This window comes from Micropterus salmoides, unplaced genomic scaffold, assembly GCF_014851395.1.
Source record: "Micropterus salmoides isolate LMB-PRFRI ecotype aquatic unplaced genomic scaffold, ASM1485139v1 Ms_hic_scaffold_6, whole genome shotgun sequence".
In the NCBI taxonomy this organism is placed as follows: domain Eukaryota; kingdom Metazoa; phylum Chordata; class Actinopteri; order Centrarchiformes; family Centrarchidae; genus Micropterus; species Micropterus salmoides.
In genome coordinates, this window is record NW_024044348.1 from 31,540,802 (window position 1) to 31,557,782 (window position 16,981).

At 39.5% G+C, this 16,981-nt stretch overlaps 1 protein-coding gene across 3 annotated transcripts in view; it reads right to left on the bottom strand.

The window, feature by feature from the left end:
* Positions 1 to 16,981, bottom strand: part of adcy7 (adenylate cyclase 7) — a 60,911-nt gene that overhangs the window by 10,005 nt on the left and 33,925 nt on the right. For 2 of the 3 annotated variants that reach the window (XM_038700647.1, XM_038700645.1), the window contains 12 exons: positions 14,871 to 15,068; positions 14,567 to 14,731; positions 14,009 to 14,158; positions 11,420 to 11,580; positions 8,472 to 8,583; positions 7,914 to 8,041; positions 5,164 to 5,322; positions 3,616 to 3,748; positions 2,742 to 2,930; positions 2,621 to 2,664; positions 850 to 909; positions 8 to 85 (listed from right to left, as the gene is read on the bottom strand). In XM_038700647.1, coding sequence (XP_038556575.1) covers positions 8 to 85; positions 850 to 909; positions 2,621 to 2,664; positions 2,742 to 2,930; positions 3,616 to 3,748; positions 5,164 to 5,322; positions 7,914 to 8,041; positions 8,472 to 8,583; positions 11,420 to 11,580; positions 14,009 to 14,158; positions 14,567 to 14,731; positions 14,871 to 15,068 — 1,577 coding nt within the window. The remainder of the gene's footprint in view (positions 1 to 7; positions 86 to 849; positions 910 to 2,620; positions 2,665 to 2,741; positions 2,931 to 3,615; positions 3,749 to 5,163; positions 5,323 to 7,913; positions 8,042 to 8,471; positions 8,584 to 11,419; positions 11,581 to 14,008; positions 14,159 to 14,566; positions 14,732 to 14,870; positions 15,069 to 16,981) is intronic. The other variant, XM_038700648.1, reaches the window with a different exon arrangement.

The window sequence follows — 16,981 nt, forward strand, 5'->3', positions numbered from 1 at the left end:
GACCTACTTGCTGCTGAGTTCATCTATGGTAGTAGTCATCTCATTGTGCAGCTCCTCATCAAACTTACTCTTCTGGGATTTGTTTCTGCGTCGGAAAGTACAGAGACAATTAGGAAGAGGCAGACACTGAAACGCAAGCTGACTGGAATGGATGCTAGAAAACCTGGTCATCTGGTCATGCAGGTTACTCAGGTCCTGTACAGCTGTGCTGAGAGGCAATGTGGTTAATGCCATTCTGAGCATTAGTGAGAAAAGAGAAATATGGTTTGTGCCTGAGAGAGACAGCTGCGTAGGGGGAGTGTGCCGGACGCAGAATGCAGTGTGTTAGATGATCGCTGTAGGATTCAGCAGGAGTGTTTCTGCTGTGCTTCTGCTTGGAAACCCCCTATTCTCTCAGGAAGGAAACACTCACACAGATGCACAGACCCAGATACACACAAGCCCCAGTCAGTGATCAGCGTTAATAGGAGCATGTCAGTCTACTAATAGAGGTTACAGGATTTCTGGTGACTTTTCAGATCATTTGTTGCCCTTTTACAAAGAGGTAGCATTGAGAAACGGTGAGAAAAGGAGAGTATTACACCACCGCTCAGGTTAGTGTTGGGGCAGCAAGGCTCTCCACTAAGGCAGTAGTTCTCACCCTTTGGGATAGGGCATCAAATAGCCATTTTAGAAATAATTAAAAATGTTGGTGCAAATTAGATTAGATTTTATTGTGTTTGTGTCCACAACAAGTGGCCAAGAGCAAGCATCCATTTGTTCTCGTTTTCAGGGGTCATAAGCCAAAAGGTTGAGAACTACGGCACCGAGAGAATTAGGGACCTTGCGGGCCATGAAGGCCCCACTCACTTATAACTGCTGAATGGAGAGGTTGGCAAGGAGAACGGTTCTTCTAGAGACTCATCAAAGCTGTCAGGGCCCAACAGTAAGACACAAACACAAAATCATCATCACAACAGAACGATGGGGGTAAAAAAAAAAAAAAAAAGAAAAACCACACAGGGCCACTGATCAAATAAATGTGAAAATCCATGTAAAATAGTTCATAACAGCTAGGTATATGCTTGTGAACCAGAGTAGTGCACTCACAACTGTTACTTTTAACCACAGAAAAAATATATCCTGCTGCGTGATCTTATCAAGCTTGAGGTAGGTGCACTTTTCACATTTCACCTGTCACTTCTTCACCAGCTGCTGCCTCTGCTACAGTGGACTGTGCATACATGAATTAAATGAACAACTTCCGAGATAACACAATCCTCCATTCTCACGGGGTGGAATGCTTGTGCTTTTAGGCACACACTTATCACATTACTCCAGCCCACACTGTTTGTGTAGGTGAGTCCTGCCCACTAATCAGTAGCTACACTTTAAATATTTGTCTGTGCGCTTACTGCCTGTGCCAGACAGGAATAGACAATTACAAGCGACTACAATCATAATCACTTTCTCTCTGCATTATTTGAAGCTAATGGTCGTCTTTGAGCTCAGCACTCCCACCACTCTGCAGGAATTACTGCCAGCACAGCACAGCTGTACCAAGCAGACCCATTGGTGATGACATGTTGTTGACCAATAACATTGCTTTTGCTTTGAGAACATATACTGACTGAGTGACAATCTCAGTACTATCATCCCTTCCTCTAGGATGCTCACTGCTTAATAATGACTCGATGACACATACCAGTATCATCATACAGTAAGTCACTTGTTAATATATAATGCTGATTTATACATTAAATCATGCACTGATCAATGATAATTCATAGTTTGTCAGAGCAAAGTTTTACCTATGTGAATTCCGTGTGAGGGGGGGAGGCAGCTCACCTTAAAACTCATAAATATGGATATGTGCCAACTAACACCAACAAAGATTTTAGGGTCAAACTGTAATTTTCTCTTTCTCTGCTACCTTGCATTTACATATAGCAGCTCAAAGATGGTTTATTACATACACCACTAGAAATAGTATCAAAGTCACAATATGGCCAAGTGCAATATCCAAATTGCAGAAGAAAACATGTTTGTTTGGTACAGACCCCCATCAAATGTCACATCATTAGCAAAAAAAAAAAGAAATTTGTGGTGTAAAAACTGATCATTCCCACTTATCGTAAATCATAGTGCAAGTTGTAATATCTATCAAAATAATCGCAATGTGAATGCAAATTCCAGGGTGAATGTGTATGCGCACATTAATATACAGACGGGGGACAAATGAAAGAACCAACCTGAATAAATATCTTTTTAATGACTGTCTCCGATGCTATACGTCCTTAAATTTGGATATGTTTGTATTTTTTTCTGTCTGCTGCACCCAGGTCTCTCTTGATGTCAATGAGATGACATGATTAAATAAAGGTGCTACATATAAATGTCTTGTGGATGAATTGGTTTCCTCCCTCCAACAGAGTTCTGCAGACATGGCAAGGAGCACTGAACATTGCCTGATTTCATACTAAGACACTTCATGTTGGATTTGTCACCCTTCTGCACATTATTATTATTAATAACAACAATAATAATAATAATAATAATAATAATAATAACAGTCAGTAAATGGGGACCAAAGAATTTAATTCATTTTGTAGCTACTGTAGCAGCTCAGAGTTGTTCTTACCTATCAGTGATGTTGAAGCCAGGGGCTGATCGCAAAGGGATGTCCTGGAAAACACAGGTAAAACACATAATGCATGAAATGTTCCCTTAATAACAACTAACAACAACAATAATCTGCTTACCTTGCACCGTGACTTCCCATTGACCATTGCGTCTGGGGTGAAGCCCTCTCGGTTTTGAAGGTGGGCAAAAGGTTTGACTGCCCCCCAAGATTCCAGGTAACGGGTCATACGCACGGATGCCCGCATCTTCAGACCATCATTCACCCGAGGTTTAGGTGCGCTACGACTGTTCAATGATGGGTCCTTAGACTTAAGACACACACACACACACACAAAAATAATTAATATTTCATTTATGGGGCACTGTAGTCCACTGAAATAAGCATTCCTAAATCATAGTAGTCATTAGAGAGCCTACAGGACTAAGGCTGCGCAGTTTTCTAGATTTGTTAATAGCATCACCTGGACCAGGTTTTGTACCAAGTTTTGGAGAGGTTTTAGAGAATACCTGGTAAAATGCCATGCAATTCTGCAGGATTGCCAGGATATGTGCAGGATGTGTGTAAATTGGTTAAAACTGCAAAATGCATGGAGTGTTATGAATAGAGTAATGAAGATATTATTTTGCCAAAAAATCAAAATGGCAGAAATTATATTAATGAAGTAATGGGTATGACTTTTACTGACAGATCTGCCATGAACCCCAAAATGTGACTGGGAGTAACCCATAGCAGCCAGTATAGTGGGAAAAACATATTCAAAAATGATAAAACTATGGTATTTTTTGGAGGTCATATCATATCAAACATGATTTAAAATATTTGGACTACACAACAAAAATACCCTATATTGTCTAAAATCAAAAAATATATAATTTTTTTTTTAATTGAAATATATTTAATAATTTTGAAATAATCGTTTTTCTTACTCTCTCCCTAACAATGTGCATTTTGTAGTATAGTATAGTATAGTATAGTAGTGACAGAGAACTTACCCGTGGATCAATGACTAGGTAGGTTTGGACATTGAGCTCTTTAAGGTAGGGGTCCCTGAGGTAGCCGTTACCTTCCTCCACTTCATAAGCCTTGTTCAGGTGCTTCAGAGTCGCCTCTGTGATGTGGACACGCCTAACATTAAGAGAAAGAGCAGGAGAAACAATGAAATATTTGGCATGGCATATGTAAGGTATGTATTTGTCTTTGTATTTGTCCAGTTACTCAATTTGTTCTTTGACAAGAAGAACAAAGTGGCATATCTGGACAAAGATTATAATTTAATGCTTGCAAATATAAATCATTTATGCGACAATTTTACTTTCACCAATGTGATTAAAAGCCTTTGTCATGGAGGTTATATGCCATGACATATATCTTGCAAAGGCAATAATATTCTGTAGTTGTCTCATAATTCATAATTTTGAGTATCTAGGATATCTGACTCAAGTGTTATGTAAAATATCATCATGAAATTGGTTTTATGCAACCACATTTAATCAGAGTTGCACTGTGTATCACCCCCTGTAATTGAAACTCAAAATAAATATTAACTGAAGTTAGGTTTGATTGCAGCTTTGATTATGCAACAGTGACAAATGAACAAAAACAATGGAACCCAAACGGCCTGTAACATGGACACAAGAAAGGCGTAAGTATGATGATTATTTCCAAGATCCAATGAGAACACACGAAAAATATAAGTAAAATATAAGTTGTTTCCACACTTAAACATCGTGCAAAGACTTGGCTGTATGAATTAATATTATTTGAAATGTAATTTATACACACACACACACACACTGGGAGGGAATCAATTGGAGCCATTCACATTTGTAGTTTACAATATTAGGTGTACATTACAAGACATGTAGAAGTTTTGTGAAGAAATTACAGCGAGCCAACTGTATTAGGCATGCTGTGAATGCCAAATGGACAATGACTAATGACTTTGAATAGAAGTAGTAGCGCACTAGTATTGTTGTGGTATACTGTGTTTGCTGAATGTTTGATAATTTTGTAAGTTTCTGCGTTTTTGTTGCTTTGCTTTGTTTTTAATGAAGCACTTAATAATTCACTTTGATTACACCATGAACAACACAGAGCTAAGATAGGTCTTTTATTGACTTGTTAAATATATAGTATATGTAGGAGTTAGGTGGAACCATTTAATACAGTAGCACACAAGAGAACAGTGTATATAACATGATAAATTATTATACATTATAGGATGTTGAGGCTTATAGAAAATAAATATGGTTTAACCTAACTATTCCTGCCCTCTATATGCTTGCATAGTTAACACATTTATTGGCTTATATCTCTTCCAGATATCTTCAGGTTGTCATATTAAATTCAGCTGATTGTAGTAAAATGCCTAGACAATTTTGTTATATTTTTTGTGTGGAACTGCTCTGAGAGCGGAGCCTGCACCAGGAGTCCACAGAGGAGACTTGGAGGCAGACAATCTTGGAATATGTTAGATAAACGTGTATAAAGGGCTATGAAACAAAAGTAGATCCAAAAGACACCAAAGTATGATCCCTTACCCTGGTAGGCCTCCTGACTCCATGTGATTGGCCAGGGTGACATCATGTGACCACACATCAAACTGCCACTTGCGAAGGCCAATAACACCACAGAGCACATTGCCCGAGTGCACGCCAACTCTCATGTTGATGTCCACTCCTGTGGCCTCTCGTACCTGCCTGGAGGAGTTTCACAGCATCACTGAAGCTCATTAGTGTTGAAGGTTGTGTCTGTATGCAGAACACAGTCCTTCAAGGCACATTAACAGTTTGAGGACAACATTACAATATAGTCTACCCATGGGTGTCTACCTGAAGCCCTGGTGTTAGTCTCTGTGCATCAATATGTACAGTATGTAAAATCTCTATTGATGAATAAATATATCATTGATTTTGCTGAATTAAGGGTTTGTTCTTTCTATTTAAATAGTTTAGTAAAGGAAAGTGGCTTTTGTCCTTAGAAGCCCAACCATGTCCTATTTTCAACACCTGGTTTCCTACTACTATTGTTTCCCTAAACAAGAGACATTTGGAGTGAAATTAGATTGAAAGTGGTCATAAATGTGCATTACAAAAGAAACGTAAGATTTACAAATGTGTATGTGAACGATTTGCGTATAATTTGGAGTTCCAATCCACACACAAATACCAAGCAATTTGAATACATGTAAAATACTTTAACAAATGAACCTGAATAAACAGGAGTTTTTCATACACATTTTTAATGTCAACTCAAAAATGTGATAATTTTCCACCTGAGACATCTGGGCTTTCGGTGATTTCATGTATAATTTCAAAGTGGGAAAGACATTTTGGGACAGACTAGTTTGTTACTACTCGATTAGGACACATACATTTACCACCTACAGTCTTTATACAGTAGCATAGAAATGTAAATATGTGGATTAAATACGCTAATGCTGCGTGGTGGACACGTCTATAGAATTTGATGAATTTACTGTTAATCAGACTACAAATCAGACAAGAATTAGGTTGGAAAAATGACTGACGTCACTGAGACAGAGAGTTTGTGGGAGCTGGGACTTACCGATTACTGTACAAAAACAAAACTTTATATATATATTTTTTTACAACTTTATTCACTGATTTTGATCATTTTGAAGATTTTTTCCTCTGATGTCCTCCAACTGCTCTGCCTCAACTGTCTGTGATTTACGGCATTTCATGATCATTAACTCTATTTATAGATGGACAACGTGACAGATAAGTTTGGTTTTAATTTGTTGATGCAATAAAATGGAGATTTCACATCACGATCATGTTTCGAGTGGACAGATAGATTTACTTTTTGCAAAAGCAACCGCTAACAGCTGCTAACCAGTGGTTGTTATCTAATTAGCTGTGCAGCTAGCGCTCATATTAGTTGACTGGGAGTTGGAGCACCAGGGGGAGTGTTTATACTCTAGCACGGGAGCTTTGGAGGGGACGACAAAGCCACAGCGATGCGGGTTCAGGCAGGGACAGGAGAGGCATGAAGCAGGAGTGGGGCATTAGTCAGAGCCTACCTCGAGAGGCCTGAGCGGGGGTCTATTTAGAAAAAAAGTCTTTCCCACTTTGAAATTACGCACAAATTCACTGAAATCCCAAATGTCCCAGTTTCCCACAAGCACTAAAGCAGCATGCATTTGTGGATCTGTGTGGAGCTGGAGACCATTAAAGGCTCTGTATATGAGATTCTGAACATTGCTATGGCAGCGCACAACTATTTGCTATGTAAAGATATAGTGGAGTAATGGCGTCAAGAACAGAGAATGACATCACACCCCCTCTGTGTGTAGTGTCATCTGAGGTTCTCTGTGCTTCATTTTGGTAGACGGTCTGGCTGCACGGTTAGTGCACGTGAGTCCCTCACTGTGAAGCTGTTGGCTTGGAGGAGAGACTGGCACATTTGTCCTCAAAGATTATGTTGGAACCATTGCAGACCGTTTTAGGCTGCTGGCTGAGGTATAGAGCCAGAATATTTTGGTGAATTAAGGGTTTATTTTAACTAAACCAGAGTTGGTGATTGTTAGAACAGCGAGAAGACTAACAAAGACTGTTTTGGTGGGTTTAGTTTTATTTCTGTCCAGTTTGAATGAACTGTCTTTTATGATGGTCTGCGAGATAAAATTGCGGTTTTCTCAATGGAGTCTGGTGGGCCGGAGCGTCCATTGGTTTTGGTTTGAGGAGTTGGTGCTCTACTGTGATTTAGTGGCAGTGAATGTCGCACACAGCTCCTTCAAAAGAGTCTCAAAACTCCACACACAAATGTAACCTAATCTGTGTGCACACACATTTAACAATCTGTAAATAAATACAAAAGAATGGCACAGTTATCATATCTGTGAAATTAAGTTAAAAGTTTATAAGTAAAATATTAATATTTATTCAGGTTGTTGTGTGTGCATTTGTACAACTGTTTTACATGTGTCCAAATTGCTTTGTATTTGTGTGTGAGGAGTACCCAGAATTACGCACAAATCATTATATATTTGTAAATCAGATTTTTCATTTGTAGATCATGAAATACACATTTGTGACCATTTTGAGTCTAATTTCACTCTAAAGAGACATGACTAGGAATGACTCACCCTACAGTCCACTATTACAGATATACCACACTATTCTCTGAGAGGTTTCACAAAGAGCTGTATTTACATAATTCATCTCAAAACTAAGTATATATGCTTATCATATCTCTTTTAATAGTTGAATCGAGAGGCACTATGTGTTTCAATCATGGTTAAAGGTGATGGTTGCCACAAACTCACTTGATGGCTTCACACATGTCCAGGCCCATTTTGACGCAGTTCTTGGCATGTTTAGGCAGAGAGACAGGTAGTCCTGATACACAGTAGTAGCAATCTCCAAGGATCTTGATTCTCATGCATTCGTTTTCCTATTGGGAATGAGAAACAAAAGGAGGAGAATGCGTGGTTTTATTCAACTTATAGACAGGGCTTAAAGTAAGGAATATGTCTGTGCCTGAAATGTGTTATAAATGTGGGTTAGGAGAAAGAATGGAGGGAAGGTAGGCTCACGAAATGGAGAAATTAATTAATTAAGAATTAATCAACAATTTCACAAATTATTATCTTATTAGTTACTTCTTGCAATAAAATGCATATAGACAGGATACGAGCGTACACATGCCAACACATGGGAGACAACCACAGTCTTCAAGTTTTAAGTGCCTCGGTCAGGGCTTTGATAAGAAGAGAGTGTTTCCTTCTTCACAACCCAACCCAGATATCCCCAGCTACTGTGAGGTCTGTTAGCTATTATGAAGTTGTTCTATGTTTTATCAATAATTATGAATGATGACTCACCTTGGCAATTTGGTCAAACTTGCCAAACAATTCATTGAGCATAACGACAAGCTCTTTGGGAGAACAGTCACTGGCCAATCGGGTGAAGCCAACAATGTCGGCATATAGAATACTGAAAGAAAGAAATAATAATGAGAGTTTAACACTTGCTCATATGAACAGAAATAATGCCTGCTAAAAATATAAATATAAAATCAAATATAAAACCAAAGCTATTTGCCACTGCCAGGGCATTACCTTTTATCTAGTTTGGTAAAACAAGTTAGAGTCCAAAGCCCAATGTGTGTGAGGCAGTGGTCGCTTCACGCTCACACGCCGCCGCTGAAGTTGAATTGCCTTGAACTTTTCGTGCATGATGCGCAGCACATATCATTGGAAGAGAGACTGATTCTCACTGTGTGTGAGTTTCCAGAATCTATTACGGTTTATCAGAACATCAAGGAGGGAATTCGCATGGCAGAGCATCCCCGTAAAACTAGATGAAGGCCTATCAGGTAAAGCTATGTATAATTTATCTGGGGCGGCTGTGGCTCAGGAGATAGAGTGGGTTGGCCGTTAATCGAAGGTCGGCGGTTCAATCCGAAGTCGAAAAGACTAGAAAGGAGCTATATAAGTATGGAATATTTACATAATCTTAACTTAAATAGGCTACAGCTGTGTAGTGCACAGAAGCCATGGTTACTATCCATAGATTTTTTTTATTCGCAGAGTGCTGTCTGATCACTGAAGCGCAGAGCAACCCCAAGGGGCCAAGCGACTGCTTGTGATTTTAAGAACATTCCTACATCTTCCCCAATACTAATCAGCATGCAGTGTGTAGCTCGCCACTTAACTATGGCATTTGATCGCTTGTCTTGCTTTTGTTTATCTACTTCTCCCACACGCTGCATCCAGCGTAGTCTGCTGAATCCTCCCTCCACTGCTTGTTTGGATGGGTGATTTGCAGGCTGATCAACATCCCACCCCTCCTGTGACCCATGGTGTGACTGTATGTGTATTCAGAGCCAGTGAGCAAAAATAATTGTCGGTGTTAATTAATTAATGCGTTCACGTGATAATAACGCATTAACGTGCCTATCCCTACTATTAACTAAACCTAAGTACAGTATAACCAGGGTTCACATAATTCTAGCTATAGGATGTACATAAACATTCAAAACAAACAGACAAACCCCACCAAAAATAGCCAATGATTTGAGAGTGATAGAATTATCCACAGAGCACTACATGTAGGCTGTTGCATGAATTTAACTTGTAATGCACCACATCTAGACGAGGCTGATTACCATCACTGGTTGCAGACTGCCCGTCTGCTGACCAGCAGAGGGACACCGATACTGCACCTGACTTGACCCTATTCCACTGCCAGACTGAAAACGGCCAGGTGCTTCGTGAGACAACACAGCTAATGACTGGTCTGACTGGGGTAATTATAGGGATAGGTCAGGAGTGCAGCCTATCATTCAGCACCTTCTTACTGTGGTCCTAAATTAATGTGACTGATGCCTTCACAAGGACCTCTTGACTGGCAAAGTTGTGTCTAAACATTCTGAAAGACAAGTGTGGAGCGGATATTAACAGCCCAATCACATTCTGTGTTTTTGCAATCTTACTTTAATTACTTTTTTTTGCCAGTATTACATCTTTCAATAAAAACTGATCAAAACTGAATTTGCAAACATTTGACCAAAATAATGTAAACCTAATAACCTAAAGAAGCCAAACCTAGGGCCCTAATTTAATGATCTAAGCGCACGGCGTGAAGTGCAAGGCGAATGTGCATTTACAGCGTGTTCGAATCCACGTTTGGATGGAAATGTATTTAATGGGTAGGTAATTCATTCTTTTTCACCCACCTGTAATCCACCCGCAATAATCCGTTGTGTTGATTTTTATGAGCAGACTTATATCTGCAGACCCGATCTGCGGATATAACTGCAATCTGCCATCACTAGAACACACCTATGCAGGCACATCTTACTGTCTGAATAATATGCTCTTTAAATAGCAGGATAATACTGCACCATTTAGGTTTTTGTTGGTCAATGGCACAATGGCTTTCTGCTTCTCAAGATAGCAATGCGCCAACAATGCGCCTGACCACATCTCATTTTAAGACCAACATCTTGTGCACACCACTTTGCGGCAGGCACAAGATAGGGCTCCTTAGCCAGTGTATTCCTCTTCCTCTGAAGAAACACTACAATGCATTTCCCTTAGTGAGGTAAGGCACAGACTGAATCTTGCCTTCTGTAAAAATCAGCTGGTGAGCCATCTGCCAAAGTTCATTTTAAGCTGACCCAATATCTGTCAGCACTTGCTAAATTAATGAAACCCTCATAAAACAAAGACCTGTAACTGGGTCACTGTTCTGAAAACAGACATACTAATCTCTATCATTATGGGAAGCATAACAGAAATCTGCTTTTTGTGTGCACTTTTTTGTTTTTGTGCCTCATCTATGTTTTGTTATGTTTTTAAGTGAAAGTAAAAGCATAAACGCGTGTTTCCCTGGGAATGACCAAGAATTTATATGATTAAAAATACAGACAAAGTAGACAGATAGGGAAAAGATGTCAGTCTGACTCAAGAACTAATTTTTAGTTTTTAAATATCAAAGCAAGCTTAAAAATGGTATTGTTCAAAAGGCTAGATTTGTTTTTGTCCCTTCAGATTACGAAGACAATGGTAAAATATGTAATACATTTTTGTTTTTTTGCTGTTGAGCGGACCTAAAGTTGCATGAATGAGATTCATGTGGTGGCATAAAAAAAAAAAAAAAAAAAAAGGGGGCTCTGATTTTGATAACCTGAATCTTTTGTTTTGTTTTGGGGTTCCGGCTTCTAAAGGGGGGCGTGACAGAAAAGTTTTGAGAAGCACTGCTTTATAATAAGGTCGAATTAAAGAAAAATCACTGTCTTCCCATAGTAGATAGTTTGTGGTTGTACCTGACATTCTCGTGCCTCTTGACATAAAGACTGTGGAAGTTGTTATCTTTGACGAGTAGCTGTTGCTCCTCTTTGTCTTTACAGTCTTGCAGGCGCTCCATGATTGTCAGCTTCATCTTCAGGGAGATGTAGACTGGCAGCACAGACTGCAGCAGGTTCTCCTGCAAACACACACACACACACACACACACACACACACACCCCTAGTTACATAACTGTAATTTAGGTGAGCCAGGAAATTAGGGTTGTTTTACTGTCCTTTGTCTGGGAACAGCCAAAACACACACACACAATCACACACACGCACAAACATATATATACACACAAGCATGATCACAAGCACGCAAACTCAAACTCCCAGACCCAACTCATCAACATCTCACACTTAAATATTCGGCTATACTTTTTTGTAGATCACTGTGCACCTGACAAGTTTGAGTTTAATTTCTTTCTAATTAAGACCTGAGAAGTGAGAAGTCCAATCTGAAGCCATTCCAGTGCTTATCTGGCTGTATACTTGGAACCCAGACTGTCTTCCCAATCTTATAAACTAGAAATAACTCCTGAAGAATCTCCTGTATTTTGCTCTATTCGTAAATTCTTCTATTTTCTTTTGCAAGTCAAAAGAGATAAAAATACCCCCACCCCTTTGGCATGATGCTACCACATTTTATGGTATGCAAGGTGTGTTCATCAGCTACTGACTTATGCCTAGTTTTGGTCTGACACAGTGTGTTGCATTACAGCAAAAGCTTAGATTGCTGAAATTTCCATGTGGCCCTTCGCAAATGTGAAGTTTGCTGTCACAAGTCTTTTATTTCCCTGGAGTGTTTCTGGGCACTCTCCAGGTTGTACAGACATCTCAAGGACGCAAAATAATGAAATTGCACCTCAATTTAATTTGGAGGGTTACTGGAAAGAGGTGTTGAATATGTTTTGACTGAAAACATTCCAGCTTTTCACTTTTGATTAAATTTTTGAAAAATAAATAAATAGAAAAGTTCAAATTTACATTTAGAGTTAGCATATGTGAACCAAAAACAGAATAATCCCCCCCAAATTTTTTTTAAATTAGACTGTGACAACACAAAATGTGGGAAAGGTCTCGAGGGTTAAACAGTCGAGTATGGCAATGAATCGTGTTGTGAGAGAACTTGTTCCCCTCTGCAGCAACCTGAACTGGCCCTATTCACTCTGGCTGACCTCTTACAGGGTTCAAATGACCCTTTTAGTTTCCCCAGAGTCTAAAACAAAAAAAGCCACCTCTCATAAAGTGGCCTTTGTGTAGATGAAGGTGGGTAGCTGCGGATGTGTCACATGATATAGTGCTGCTGTAAATGTTATCCATTAGTCTTTTATTTCTGAACGAATACAATTACTTTAATTACTTGCGTATATTACATATCTTGTAACAACAAAAGGGAAGTGTTAATGTCACACAGTCTAAAAAGACATTTTCTTTCGCACTCTGCAAAAAAACATCAACACACCGGGTTTCTGAAATTAATGTGGAAACACAAAGTTCCTCATTGGTTCCCCATTTGGAATCGTTTTGGAGCTTCCCCTACCATGCAATTATGTCCCTGTTCTCTTCGGCTAACTTTGTGCACCAGGCTTTCCTTTCTCAGCCCCAATTCAAATACTACAGGAGGTTTAAACGTTAACGATTAAATCATTCCCCGTCTGTCCTGCTAGGCAACACAACAGCTTCCCCGTGAGCATGCTTTATGTCCCGTACCAAGCAACAGGCATAACAAATGACAAAAGGGGAAAATATATTTTAAAAATGCCTCTGAAGTCAAAGAAAGTCGGCGCAGATGCATCTAATTTAAAAGGCATCACAGGAAAATCTAATTTGAGAAGGATTTGTTAGTCGCAATGAAAACATCCATGGGAGAGTCAACATGAGGCCAGCCAAAGGCAAAGCCTAAAGATGAAATAAAATTATAAAAGTATGGCAATAACATTACTGATGAGCTATCCTCATCATTTGCCTGTAATGCTTGTTTCCATTCAGTGAGGGGTACTAAAATACAGATGAGGCAGTAAAATAATGGAATTAAAATGCTCATCACAGTTCAGTTAGAATATACACGACACCTTTCTTCTCACTCTAATAAAATCATGGTATGCCTTTTTAAAATAAAGAAATAATACATTGTTTTTTCTCTCTTCAAGTCTATAATGGATCATTACTCCATGAGAGTAGGTATGGATGTAGTGTGGGCCTAATTCAACCAAATTTGTGTGATGAGAGGCACCGACTTAATAATCCTACAGCTTAAAAGGCTGTAATGCAATTCATTATTTACATTTTGCTTGATTTTTATTACTTGTATCTAAAGTAGACGGAAAATTGTACCATTTGTTTCTTAATGCCTGTAAATCATTGTTGCTATACCTATGTCTTATTAAGGGTCTATGTGGACTGTCGCAGTAGGAGGTATATATATATATTTTTTTATATATTTTTTAAAATAATCCAACATAAATATGTTTATTTTTACAATACACACAGTAGTGATCCAAACGTTGAAAGGCTTTGCTAAAATACTTTAGGCTTTCATATTTAATGGCAATGACACTAACCTGTTGTCTCTTCTCTATCTCCAGCTTCATCCGCATGCTCAGGCACCTCAAGGTGTCTTGAAAGGTCTGCCTCAGGGTTTTCTCCATCAGGACCTTATGGAAGGCTCCCACCACACTGCCACACAGAAACACCACTGCATTGGACAGCAGCTGCAGAAGCAGACACAGTGGCAGACGTTAGAGCTCAAATGGAAACACCAATATGCACACACAAAAACCCGTGTGTCTGTGTTTGTGTTTGTTAATGTTTATCTTCACCATCAAAACAACAAATTTAGTTGTACACATGTCTCATCTGTCTTCCAATACTTAATATTTTTGTTCATTGTAAAGTTAGTATTTAATTATTGTCTATGTTGTCCAATTCTGGTCTTTTTTTGGAGGTTTGAACTTAATGATAAAGAATATTTATACAAAAAACTGCAGTGCAGCTTCAGATAACAACCCGTATTGGCTTGAAGTCTTTCACACACCGCTGCAGACTGATACATGAGCATTACAGAAGCATTTCTACAACATAATGGCACAGTGTTTGTTTTTTTATCCAACTGGTTTTACCTGGTTGGCAAGGTAAGTAGTGGGCACTTGGCTGCCAATGGTGAGGCGTAGTGTGAGGACTATCACGTGAGAGAGTGAGGAGATGACACTCAGCACCACAGCGTACCACAACTGGAATGGCAGCATGGTGTATACGGTGAAGATGATGAAGAGGAAGAAAGGCACCTGGAAACATAAAGTCCATTATTTCAAGAAGAAGAATCTGTTGTGCCAAGACCAAATCAGAGTATGCGGCGCCTTGAAAGTGTGGTCACACATTAAAGAAACTTAAAAAGAGATGTATGTTGCTGAGAAGTGAGGTTACCTGGTCCCAAGGCAGGATGATGGGGCCGCTGAAGATGAAGGTGTAGCCCATTGTGAGGTGTGTGGCCCATACGATCAGGCCCAGCAGACGCCTCCATCTCTGTGAGAGCATCTCTGTACACACCAGAATAAACACGGCCAGAAACACACACATGCTGCCGCTCACCACGCTCACAAAGGCACAGTGCTCCTTTGCTTCCTGCTCCAGCAGAAAGGGAGAAGAAAAATAAAACGTACATTTTAGTACAGTAATAATGACTAGATTTGTTTTTAGTCAATATGGACCATTACTGACTGAACAGGTTTATGGGAAATTTGCTTACAAAACCACAAGCTACACCCTCAAACAAGACTATTGGTTTCAATCAACTCCTATTGTATTTTTTAACAGCTAGTCTGTTATTTTGTCCACCCCTCTGAATATATACACGCATCTACAGTCACATTAATATAATTCTTGCATACTTTTTAATCGGTAGTTGATTGCTTGCGTTTCTGACTGATGAATCTGTACTCTGAAAGTTAACCTGAGGGTTTAGTTGGGTATAAGATGCTCCTGAGAGACACTGGTATTCAGCCAGAGCATTGAGGTGTATGTAGGAGTATTTTGATTCATATCTGCCTCTGCGTCATGTCCTGTTTGCTCCAGGCCCCCATCTTCCTGACTGAGTAAGCGAGGGAAAAAGATGCATTTGTGGGCATGTGTTTGCGACGAAGCATGTTTGCATGTATGTGTGAATGTCTGTGTGTGTGTTGTGCATGTAATTGCATGCATAAAAGGCACAGCTATGTTTGTCCAATTGTACACACGTGAGCGATTGTCTTGGCGTAAGTGTGGGGGGCGAGTGTGTGAGTGGGTGTCGGAGGGAGCGCACAAGAGGAAACAAGGGGTTAAAAAGAGCGCTCAAGAGTGAGACAGATGCACAAAGTCAGTGTTAATAGATCTCCGCTCAGAGAAGGCCATCTCTGCATTGTATGTTGAGCTTTCTGGTTACCATGGCAGCAGTAGAAAAGGCCAGATCTCAACTAAAGCACTTTCTATTCCCTATGTGGCTGTGAGTCTTGACAAAACCTTTTTGTAGGCGGAAAAATAACAATTATTCTATATGAACAGGAGCTAAAACCACGTGAACAGATACAGCTGTAATGTTCACCACGTGGTACACCAAGGACTGAAAAACTCACGTGAAACCAGATGAATAAAATCTGTACAATCTTTCAGTATTTATATGGCATGTTCTTATTGATAGAAAGCATTATCTATATAGATAAACAGCAATATTTATACTGCACTATGTTGAGTATGTCCATCGTTCTTTTAACATTTGATTATGTCGCTTTTCTCTATACAAACAAGTGAAAAATAAGGTGTATACTATGTTATCTTACACAAAGTTTAACAGTGAAGAATACCTCAACTACCCATCACGAATATATGCAATTATAGACAACAAAGGCAGGGGTCAAAGCCGCAGTGGCTGAAAAATGAAGTATGAAATGACAAAACAAGAGCCATGTATGGAAAATACACTCCACAAATGTCCTCTCAGAGCTCCTAGAAACATATAGTATAAACCCACTGTATTTAAATATAATTTTAAGAACCCAAACAACATGCTGCTTAATACCATCTCTCCATCCAATCAGGGCCTGAGACTGGTGCCACGAGTGGCACTTGGAACATCGGCTCGGCCAGTCTCCATCTCAGCATTTCTCTCCATCTGATGCGGATTGGAGAGGAGTTATATAAGTTGACAGTGACTTTCTGACACCGGTAGCCACCCCCCTAACAGGCACCCTGCTGCTCCTTTGCATTTAACAACAGCATTATACAAGCTCCATCCCAGCATTTTCTCTTAACTCCTCTGTACCCCTGGCAACTGTGTGTGTGGGAAGACAGCTAAGAAGAAAGAGGAAAAGCGGAATCGAAGGATTGAGTGATGGACGAGGGAGTGAGCGGGTAAAGTGAATTTTGCATATTTAAAGTTACAATAAACAATCTAGGATAAACTAAATGAACAAAAAAGCTGCAGGACATAAAAGGACTGTGTGAGACACAAAGGATTGACAAGGGAGTGTTCCTCAGCAGCAACACAATAGAAGGAAGGTTAA